Raw genomic sequence first — 12,251 nt, forward strand, 5'->3', positions numbered from 1 at the left:
TAGCAGCTGACAGTCGACCCTTTTGTGGCAATTAACCAATGGTATTGAATAGGAAGTTTTGAGTACACAACCACAGAGGTGGTAAGTTTTTTGTAGTTTCTTTCAACCTTTTTTTTTTCTTCTGCCATGAAGATCTTTGGGTGTTTATTACATTTTCTTGATGTATTTTTTTCAGCAAAAAGACATCAGGTGAGATTTATCAAGGTTAATTAAGCATGGAAAGCAACGGCAAAGCATTTTGATCCTTCAAGCCTTAATTTGTTGAATATCATTTTAATGTTTATCATGTTCAACTAATAAACAAGTTATTTCTCATTACAAAAGTAATATGTTTTGAATATTTAAAATAAACAACCTTTAATACCGCTGTCAGTGACAATAAAACGTATTATTATTTGATTTATTAATTTGTTTGGTTGATACTAGATCGCTGGTAGTTACTACAAATTATAAAACTAAATCGCGAAGGCCAGCGTAAACGTTATATCACAAGTATAATAAGGCCCCGGCATGGCCAGGTAGTTAGGGCACTCAACTCGTAATCTGAGGCCAGCTATTTCAGTCGTAGAGGCATTATGATGTGACTGTCAAACCCACTATTCGTTGGTAAAAGAGTGGCCCAAGAGTTGACGGTGGGTGATGACTAGCTGTCTTCCCTCTTGTCTTACACTGTTAAATTAGGGACAGCTAGTGCAGACAGCCCTCATGTAGCTTTGCGACAGATTCAAAAACAAACACATATATTATTTAATTCAAATATTCGATGATTTTTATATCGCAGCTTTTCCAATTACTATGTTTAGTTTTATCTCAAATTATAAGATTTGAATTTAGTTATAACTGAGGAGCGAAGAGTGGGTACCATACTCATTACATAACAACGTCAGGCATAAGTGAGCTGGAAATCATTTTAGTATTTTACATGACCGAAAATTTACCTTGTTCAGTGTCAATTGAAATTACGACTTTATTGTATTTCGAACGTAATTGATATGTATTTTTACAGTGCTTCAGCTTCTATATGGAATACGATATAGTCATGATAACGTAAATATTTCTTCAAACCCATTTAAATTAAATGCTTTAAAACTTTAACTGTGACGGTCCTACATCCAGTTGGTTTAGTTTGAAAACTGAAGTTAAAAACAAAAACAGCCTGAAATCGCCCAATGTTGCTTCAAGGAATTTTCCCATTTACCAGGTAACATGGCCGTTGTTCTGTGAAGTAACAAAATAAAAATATATTATGTGAATTCGTTATAGTGCAAAATTATTCTTAAGTAGAAGACAAAATCACAACTATTAAAGAAACCTCCCCTAGTGGCATAGCGTTAGAAACCGGGTTTCGATACGCATGGTTGGCGCAGCACAGGTAGCCCATTGTGTAATTTTTTGTTTAACTACAAACAAAGAGAGGTGTTAGTGGATATTTTGATGAAAATCGGTTTCTACGTAATTTATAGACTAGATTCAGCTCTTGTCTTACGTTCTAAATTTAAATATACGGAACAGTTTTTCGTACGAACGTTTCATGGAGCTCTATAAAAAAAAAAAAAAAAAAACAGTTTATAATTTTGCTTAATATTTTTCTCTGTAAATGACATATTTATCGATGAATTTTATTTGCGCATTACCAAAAACTAGAAAACTTTCTGCAGTGTACTGAACATTTTGGGAGTGGGATCCGGAGTTTAAATCACTGTTTTAGCCACCAGATGTCACATTTATTTTGTTTTGAATTTCGCGCAAATTTACAGATCTTACAACGTGACGGTAAATCCCAAGCGGTGATTGGTGTTGACTAGCTGCTTTTTCTCTAGTTTATCGTTGCTTAATTAGTCACTGCTAGCGCAGATAGCCCTCTTGTAGCTTTGTACAAAATTATTTAAAAAATGTTTTTCCTGACGTATTTGTCCATGAACTCGAATGTGAGTGCGCATATTTTAATATAGTGTTTGATAACGTTTCAGGTCAATAACAGTGCCTAACCTAAGAGTTAAAATAAGTGTTATCTTTAATATGCTTTTTCTCTTAATGTTTTTTACATGGTTTCAGAAATTTCCAGTGTAATCGAATTTTATGTAACAATTATGTAGACTAAGATGTGCCGGGTAATGTTAAGAAGTGTACAGACACCAACGACGGTCATTACGTATTGATGCAGTAAATAGTTTTTCTCTTATTTGTTATCATATTGTGTGTATATAGGTTAGTGCCAGTTTGATAAATGTAAATTTTAACAGTGCTTAAATACTCTACTTTTAGGTAACTCAGACAATCAATGTGGATGAGGACATGTTGTGTGATTCAAGAGCTCGAGGTATTAAGCGGAAATACAGCGACAACAACGAGTGTGGATTACCTTCTTCGCTCTATTTAACCCAGCGTCAGGAGGTTTTCAGTATCAGTCTGTGTAAACGGAACAAACTTTTGCACACTGTGAGTCTGAGACAATCTGTTCTCATCTGTAATACTCTACGGAAAATCCAAAGAGAACTTGAACAAGAAGGAATAAAAATTAACTGTGTTTCTAATGGCCATTTTATTATGTCGTCTGTAAACCCACAGATCGTGACACTTGACCCACCACCGATTCCAAGCCAAACCAAGTTAGGATGTTACCCACAGAAACTTTCAGAGAGCACTGGCTATCTTGAGTCAGAACCAACGCTTCTCCAAAGGTGCTCTTCTGATACGTCGCAGACCAAAACGTATTCAGTTAATGACTACTCCTTGAAATCTACTTTATTAACTGCGTACCAAAACAAACCGCCAACACAGGTAGAGGAGCAGTCCACTAGAAAGTTACAGGGTAGCTCTTTAATGAACAGCTGCTTGCCCAAGTCCTGCACAACAACAGCGGAAACTGTACATAGACAGAATAGTGATGAATCCGCGGAAGAGTGTGATAAATATTTGACAGAGTTTGAAATGTCCTCTGGAAGGATAACTCCTTTTGTAAGGTCATCACGGAGCTCTAGTGCAGTCTGGGATGACGACAACGACAGACTAACGTGTTTGAATTGGAGTTCGGTACTTAATTGTCGTTCTTCGTCAGCCAGTGCTGCTGCTAGTGCCACATTGTCGGAAGAACCTGGTGACGACCCGTGTTTAGACAGTTCTCCGCAGGCATCAAGCGAATCATCTGGAATATTCAAAACGTCCTTGCACACACTTCTGCCTGCCACTTGTAGTCCCACGTCAGAATTAAGTTTCAGTTCCTCGCATCTTACTTCACCTTCAAGGTCCAGTCCAGGCTGTGGTTCTGAAAGTACTTCCAGTTGTAGCTCAAAGAATGACATATTTGGTGATATCGACATGTCGCTTTACGACTTTGATCTGTACTCACCTTTGTCCACTCCTAATGTAAAACTGACCCCGGTTAGTGCGGAAGAGCTGATGACGTCCCTTACATAACATGGTGAGTCACATGTAGTGGCTGACTGAGCAAAAATGGAAATGAAGATGGAAACTACATTAGTTTCATAATGTTTGAAAGATAGGAATAGTCACTTGCATCGAATCTTCTTTCTTTTGTTAATCAGTTTTTCATTGTAGTGTGTTTAGCCTTTCTGAACAATTGAGTCTTTTCATTTTAAAAGCTGTATTGGTGAATCCGAATTGTTTTTACTGGTTAGCTGCGGTTAACAGATTGCAAGAGTTGTATTGTTAATTAACTTGTTTTTTAACTTTGTTACAAAAGTTCAAAAGAAAGTTCCACGTGTCACAGATTCAACTGTAAAAATACATCTGTACTATAAATCGAATTATTTATCCTTCCGATATCGTGTAAAACACTGATTTACATGTATTCACAATTAAATCGTGAGTTTTGGATTAATACAGGGACCAAATGTGAAACTCTCAGATGGCTCAGCGGAAAGCCTCATAATCGGGTTTCGATTCTCGTAGTGGGCAGAGCGCAAGTAGCCCGTTGTGTAGCTTTGCGCCAAAAAAAGAAAGTATGAAATTCTTCCCAGTACGCTCACTAAAGGTTTGATATTTAAAATGGTAATGGGACAAGTTATGAACCGTGGGGCGCTGTTCAAATAATTGGCTTTTAATTACATATACTAAGAGATAAAACTAAAACTCTGTCTTACAATATGTATTTTTAAGTTAATAAACTTTATTCAGTGGGTCACGTAAATTTTTTCCTATAAGTAAATGTCGCATTTTGTCTTTAAAACTTAAAGATGTAGTTTTGTTTGTTTGTTTTTTCTATTACTGTTATATCGCTTGTTTAAGTATAAATAAAAAAAAAATCCGTGACACAAGTTTAAGGACTTTAAAATTCCGTTAAGGTGTTCTGCAAATACGAATGTGCTGTCGGTACGATGAAAGCTTTGTTACAGGCCCCAAAAATAAATAACCAAGTTGAAGTACATTTCCAATGAAATTAAGAGTAGCTTTCCCAGGTTATATAGTTTGGACACATCTTTTGGATGACGTTCCATCCACTGCCTTTCTTCTCTTCTTCACGAGGTTTACATTAGATGGAAATTGGATGTTGTCTTGCCATATAAAATGCATACATTTTTATTTTGCCAGATAGGATACTTGTTTGAAAATCGGCGAATTACTAGTTGATTATACTTGCGCGCACGCATCGAAACTGCTATATACATGAATGTTTATATAGGTGTACGTACGCGCTCGCTAAGACATAGGAGACTTAGAAAAGTTGTCACATGAGGGTTTTTCTAACAGGTAGCCAGTTGCTTTTTAACAAAGAAAGATCCCATTTGATTGTGACTAGTTTTCCTTGTTCCTAAATGTATTTTTCAACGAACTTAAAGCATAACATCTAATTGAATGGTTGTTTCCGTTTAAGATACGTTCGTAATACAGATGTTTAACCAAAGATATTACTGAACGATATGCGTTATATTTCATCAAAATAATTTTGGTTTAGTGCAAATATTGTTACTAACCGCTCGGTAGGACTATATTAGTGATATATTTAAAATAGGAATAATGTGACTGTGAAAGCACTTATACCAAGCGTTCTGTTGTGTGGTCATGGTAAGGAAATAGGGGCGCTCCTGTCGTTTTGTAGACATCCATACAAGTGTGTGTAAATATCGTAATATATTCACACTTGTTTACAATCTATTGTATATATCATCGTGTCGTCAAACATCACTTTGTCACAAGATCGATGATCGACCAGAAGCAGTTGATACGTTCATATCTGAATGAAATAATCTTAAAACACTAGTGTAAAATATTGCAAGTATGTTTGCGTATCGTACAAAATGGCTGGTTGTTGGAATATGTATTAAAGCATTGCTCCTGAGTTTTAATCTTGGGTTTTGGCTCTAAATTAATTGGTGCTAGAGGTTGAACTTGGCTCGGAGGTCCATTATGATACTGAGTTTTATTTTTTGTGATTTGGTATACCAAAACATATCTAAAGGTGATTTATCTTCCAAGCTAAACTAAATAATTTCAGGGATGGAAAATCTGTAAGATAAAACGTAAACGATTAACACGAGATTCATCTTTTGATCTGAACTATATGCGTGCGACAAAGAAGCAGTCCAGTGCCATCATTTACAATACATGGGTTTAAAACAATGCAGAGCAATATATTAAAAATAATTATAAACAACAATCAAATACCACATTTTTCTTACGGAAATTTAAAAAAAGCAAGCGAAACATTATTTAAAAAAAAGTTTTATAAGCTAGGGTGCTTTGGGGGTTACATCTATCTGCACATAATTTTTAAATATCATATGGACCAGTTATAGTCACTTTTAGGTTGAATGAGATATACTTATCAAACTCTTGAATGATCACATGACAAGACTGTCGGTGGATTATCAAGAAAGATTGAAAGCATTTATATTGGTAACTTGGCGTAATGAGAGAAACGCTGATTTTAAACCTGTCGTTCAAAGATAATTGCATTAAGAAAAACTCAAACATATTGTTTTCCTATATCAATGGGTCAAGTATGGCTTAGTGGTTAGAGTACCAGACGGGATCTGGAGGTCTATGGTTCATATACAATTGTTATAATAGCTCTCGGGGCTTTGGAGCCATGGGTGCGTTATAAGAGTGACTGTCAATTTTCACTATTTGATTAAATAACTTGAGAATTGATGGCGGGTGCTATTGGTTATGTCTTCTCTCTAGGCTATTAGTTCAAAATTATGCACGAATAGTGCAGGTAGTCTTTTATGTAGTTTTACTGAAACAAACATGGACGTTCCTGGTGTTTCAGAAGTTTATTTTTTCTCTCAAAATTTCATCTTCTCTTGAAGAGTTTTACAGAGAAGTCATGGTTCTACGGTGGCATCAAGATGATACAAATAGTTCATGTTCATAAATGTTGCTTTTTAGATACTTTTACCAAATCATGTTCAGGTTTTAACCTCTGTATTATATCGAGTTAGAGGTGCTTAACGCAAACCGAGGTATGATAGGTGGTGTTACCTAATTAACTAATCAATTTTTTACGGTATGTTTTTCTTTTTTTTATGTAATGATGTACTTGTAATTTTTTCTTACACCTAAGGAGGGGATTCCAGTACATTCTAAAAGACTATTTTAAGTTCTGCTTACGTGGTAGCAATTTGCTGTTAATAAGTCTGTACAGCGAAGGGTTCAAGGCTGTTGGACACAGGGGTGTTCGGAAAGAAATTTCTCTTCACCTTACTTGCCAAGAAGGTTGAATAGACAGGCATGGTTAAAAAAAAATTACACACACACATTACATATACATGTGTATATACCTATTAATTGGTTTAACAACCGCATGCAAACAACATACGAGATCAAATCTGGTGAGTGATACAAAAGAAGTGAAAACCGGTGGAAAAACACAGAAATAAGCATCTTCTGGGTAGCAGTGTGTAAACCTAACGGGTGTGAATCTAAAGATCTAATACCCATAATTTTGATATGGGAGGAAAAGGTTGTACCCCAAGAAAAACCCACTTTCACTATCCGAGCTCCTAAAAATTTATCCAGATGATGTCTGAACTGTGGTGTTGAAAAGAAACACGATTAAAACGCTACTGGTTGCATAAATTTTAAGAACACACGAGTGTATCATGATATTGGGGTTGCGGCTAGTGTGAAAAATTGCATGGTTTACGTGATACTAATATCTAGTTGCTGTTCAGTAATACTTGTTATCGAGGAATACCTAGCCAGAACACTATTTATACTAACACGTGAAGTATCGAGATAAAGAACTATCAGATATTGAAAGACGAAAGAAATTATTGCTCAGTTGAACACGGTTGCCTGGAACACATGTATAGCCATTCCTAGTTTTGAACTAGTGACCAGATGAAAGAAAACCACCAATATCCGCCGCTACAGGGGCTTATCCAACTCTTTTTTTTTTTTCTAACGAGATAATGGAATTGACTATCTTTTTTCTTCTTTTTTTTTTTAATAATGTGCCCACAGCTGAAAGTGCGGGTTATATTTGTCAGCCGCATCACTATCTAACAGCAGAACCTTTAACATGTAGCGTGACACGGTAATCAACAGGCCGCGCTCGGTCCGAGATAAACGTGTATAAGAATTTACACTGTGTTGATATTTTTTTTCTTGTGTGTGAGTGGAGTAACAGTCTACTTGTATAGGAATGGTGGTTTTTTTCTAACTACGCCTTTGGCAAAAATCAATTTTGAATGGGCTACTGATTTCCAAAGATTATTTTTGGCAGTGCAGGATGAAGTGCGAGCCCATCTCGTATTTATCTGTTTGAAGGTTTAGAATCAGTGGTTCTTAACCTTTTATCATTGTCTCACCCCCTGAAACTCTCCAGGGTATTACCGTTTTACCCCTATAATAATGTTTGTTATGGTGAACTTTTCATAAAGGTAGAATAAAACAAAACTATATAAATATCCTAATTTATTGAAAATGTTACAAATAAATGAGCTTGAGAAATGCTACAAGTGCTAAACAAATGCAAAATCCATGGAATTACTAAACATCATACAAAACCTTCTTATTCACTTCTTTCTTATATATAATATATATAATAAGAAAATATACTAAATACGATGGAAACTTTATTTAAATTTTAAGTTCGATGTATTAATATTATATAGTTAAAAAATTTAAGCAATTCAAAACGTTGTAATATATGAAAAATTTTACTCAAAATTAGACAGGTGGTTGCGCAACAAGTTATCGACGCGGTTCAACTGCCGCACTTTAAGCGTGTTTCTCATTGGTGGGCAGTTACAGGCACTTGCCACAAGAACTACAAACTGCTCTGTGATTTCCCCAATAATTCCCAAACCTTCCGTGACCCCCGAGAAACTTCAAACGACCTCCCAGGTTAAGAAACACTGGACTTTAGTGGGTTAAAACCTTCTGGTATTCTTTTATTTCATAAGTAACACTGTGAAAAATTCTCAGTTTTATAAATTACATGCACAGTTAAGACACTCATTGTAACCATCGGTAGACTCAGCAGATAACCCGTAGTAGCTTTGCTATGAGAAAACATAGACAGTGTTGTTTTCTTTGTGTGCATACGTGTCATATTGAGTAAACTAGGCAGAGTAATCGCCACAATTCTTGTGTATCGAAATCTAAGTACACATTTATTTTCTAAGAGCCTTTTAGAAAATAAATGTTAAATGCTTGCCTGATCCTGATATTGGAATTTTGCGTGTTTCAATCACAACTGACATTAAGGTTAAAACATCTTCAAGTTTTTGTGATCTGTATACTACATACACGGTAGTGGTTCACGTTAATGACATGTCACAGTAGCGCATGATGCTGGTCGTTGATTTAATTTATATGAGGGTTAAACGTGTGCAGGACTGTGGAGCTGGGGCTCGTGGTTCGTGTCCATTTACCGCCAAAAGAAATATCGCTCCGCGTCATTGTAGTTGGCGGTGGGTGGTGTTGAAAGCTACCTTCCCTCTAGTATTTCACTTGAAAATTAGGGAAGGCTTGTGCAAGTAGCCCTCGAATGCCTCTGCGTGAAATCCGACAAACAAACATTAACATGAAGTTATGTGCAGCTTATATGAAGGTATTAGACTAATACTCAGTTATAGTTATTCAAATATTTAAGCCTGTTTCTAGCTTTTGTTATGCTAGAAACATTGTGTTTTTGTTTGTTTTTGTAATTCAATTTATAACTGAAAAGTCTGTTAGGTATATTAAACAATTTGAGTACTTTTTTGTACACGTACATGTGGAGATTTTTAATTATAAGGGTTTGTTTTTTGACTCTATTGCATAAATATGTAACCCTCCAATTGTTTTGAAGTATAAAAGGGTGCAATACTCTGTATGTAAACCTTTACCGTGCAAGTTGCTTTTATTCATCTTGCTGCTAGTAACGTTCGATAATTCAAGGTAACTAAATATACTAGTGCGTTTTTATTTGTTATAATATACTTTTTATGAAGTATAATTGTATTTCTTTGAATCCCCGTCGCACGAAACATGCTCGCCCTTTCAGCCGTAGGGGTATTATAACGTGACGGTCAATCCCACTATTTGTTTAAAAGAGTTGGTGGTGATGACTAGCTTCCTTCCCTCTAGCCTTACACTGCTAAATTAGGAACGGCTGGCGCAGATAGTTCTCGTGTAGTTTTGCGCGAAATTCAAAAACCATATTAAAACATCTTTCCTCATATTTAAAATAACAAATACCAATTTTGGCCGTCGGATCGTGTCCTAGGGCAGCTACGCCACTATTGTAAGGAGTTTGCTCCTTAACGTTCGTGAGTTTTCTTAAGTAAATATATGTACTTTGGTGTTGCTGATCCAGTTTTCAGATCTTGATTTTTTTGTTTGACGTTTAAATTTTTACATTGGATCATGGTCAACTTTCACTTATGTTGAACCAAATTTTTAACTCTTAAATTAGTTGTAAACTGTTTTTTTAAAAGTGGTGGAACTCAAGTATCATCGGTATCATACTGAACAAAGATAAATGTGTTATAAGAATCTATTCATTTGTACCGACTTACTGGGAGAAACACGGAAGTGGAAGACTTTGAAATTATGAAAAATGTGGTAAGAAACGAAAACGTAAAAAATGTAATTATTGTAAATTTTCATATCAGTTTTCTTACTATAAAAATATATTGAGAAATGGATGTTTATAATGTGACATAAAAAATTCGTATATTAATCGGAGAATATTTGTAAAGTTTTTAGTGAAAATGATACCGTATATGAAAGCCAAAGAAAGTCCGTTTATCAATATGAATTTTTACCTTTGCAACATGCATGTATTTAAGAAAGAAGCCCCTGTTTATTTATTATGCCTGAAGGAGATAAAGTGACTGATCTTCAGTTTACAGTATTCGAATGGTGCTGCTAAAGTTTCAGCTGGAGTGAATATTTCTTAAGAATAAATAAAAAGTAACGTTCTGGTGGTTTTAATAACTACATTCTTTTTAATTATAATTATTTTAATTGAGTAAATATATTGTATACTGCCTAGTTTAATTGGTGTGAAAATCCGTAGGATATATGTAAATAGAGCATTATAATATTTGTATCATTGAATCACGAAAAACAAGGTTTGATGTCTCCCAGGAGTTCGCATCTACGAGGGAATGTTAAAACATGTCTGTATTTAGTATGTGTTAAATTTTTAACTTTAGCGCCTGACCAAAACTGGTTTTTCGTGAAAAATAATGCATTTTAACTTGGAGTATAAATGTGCTACAAACTGCGCTCGCCAGTAATGTGATTCAGAGCTTACAAGTGGACTTTGAGCTCCGTTTTCACAAAGGTCAGCTGAAATTATATCAGTTTCCCCAAAATTTTCAGTTTTTATTATATGCCAAATATTAGATTTTGTGGAAACTAGACTTCACAAAGTTCGCTTTCATGTGTGTTTCTGTTTTAATTAAAAATCAGTTTAATGTAGCACTAAATTTATTGGTTACAGTTTTAGTATCGACAATAATCTCATTTATTATGTTGTTCCAATTTTCTATACAATAAATTAGTGTAACTTCTATTGTATAAGTATTGCTGTTTTTTACAAGAACCATATTGTTTTCTATCTAGTAATTGCTCATGATAACCTGAGGAAACTCGTATAATGAACAGTATATTTTTGTCAAAAATATTTACATGAAGTGTTGAAGTTTATGTATGTATAGAGGAGCGTTGGCCACTGATATGTTGACTATGGATAGAGAAGTATTTATTGCTGTTGGATTGCAATTCTGTTTGTACATAGTTAACAAACGAGAACAATTGTTTATTGAATTATATGTTAATTATGTATTCCGTTCAAATAGTATACTGTATTTTGTTCAAAATCTTCCAAACAAATGATTTTAACAAATAAATTGTAATGATGTTGTATATTGAGTTCATTAGTGTGTTATTCGTAAAGTAACCAGTGTAGATTCGATTTACTGTGTAATACAGAATTATCCATTGGTTGATCCACTTGTAGATTATTAAAACGTATAACAACAGAGGATGTGCGTATTTTTTAACAGGCCCCTCACGAGCCAGTTGGGCCCCCGCTAGTACAGCAGTAAGACTACGGATTTACAACGATAAAATTTGGAGTTCGATTCCCCTCTGTGAGTTCAACAAATAGCCCGATGTAGCTTTGCTATAAGAACACACACGAGCCAGTTGGGGAGATTTTGTTGAAAAAAAATATCCAATCCGGTTTTCTAAATTTGAATTATAATTTTCTGGACATTTTTATTGGCTAAAAAGAAGGAATATTTTCGTACTCTTTTCGCAATGGGATGGCGGAAAGTGGTATGAAGGGGGTAAGGTGACTGAAACCCATGAACTTTTAACGGCACAAGAAGTATAGAAGTCTCCAAATGATATAAAGGTACTCAGGAACCACTGTAGTATATATATAGTGAGCAAGCAGAGTAAAATGTTATGTCTGTAGTTGCCTTCAAAACGTTCCTGTCTGTCTCTCTTATTGCTGATTATCGTGATGATTTTAGCTTTCAAACTGAGACACGAACGATTTCAGTTGGGAATGGATACTTAAAGATGTGTTTCACTTGTAAATTTACCAATTAAGAAACGAAAACTTGTCTCGAAAACATGCGTCAGAAACTAGCCTCTTCCGGATTGAACTTTAATATTTAACAGATTGTTGTGTAAAGGGGCCCCTTGGCTCCTCAGGGACATGTTAAAACACACATTTCTACGTACGGGTGTGGTACATGACCTTACAGCAAATAAACTTTTAGGAATCGACGAAATTCATAATGTAAGTGAAGTACGTAAAATAATTTACGTAAGAGACG

General features: G+C 35.0%; 1 protein-coding gene across 2 annotated transcripts in view; it reads left to right on the forward strand.

Moving 5' to 3' along the window:
* LOC143229804 (uncharacterized) overlaps positions 1 to 11,328 on the forward strand; it is a 36,113-nt gene extending 24,785 nt beyond the window's left edge. For both annotated transcript variants that reach the window (XM_076462594.1, XM_076462595.1), the window contains exon 2: positions 2,266 to 11,328. In XM_076462594.1, the coding sequence (XP_076318709.1) occupies positions 2,266 to 3,417 (1,152 nt within the window). In that variant the 3' untranslated portion in view covers positions 3,418 to 11,328. The remainder of the gene's footprint in view (positions 1 to 2,265) is intronic.
* Positions 11,329 to 12,251: the final 923 nt, after the last annotated feature.

This window comes from Tachypleus tridentatus, chromosome 10, assembly GCF_004210375.1.
Source record: "Tachypleus tridentatus isolate NWPU-2018 chromosome 10, ASM421037v1, whole genome shotgun sequence".
In the NCBI taxonomy this organism is placed as follows: Eukaryota; Metazoa; Arthropoda; class Merostomata; order Xiphosura; family Limulidae; genus Tachypleus; species Tachypleus tridentatus.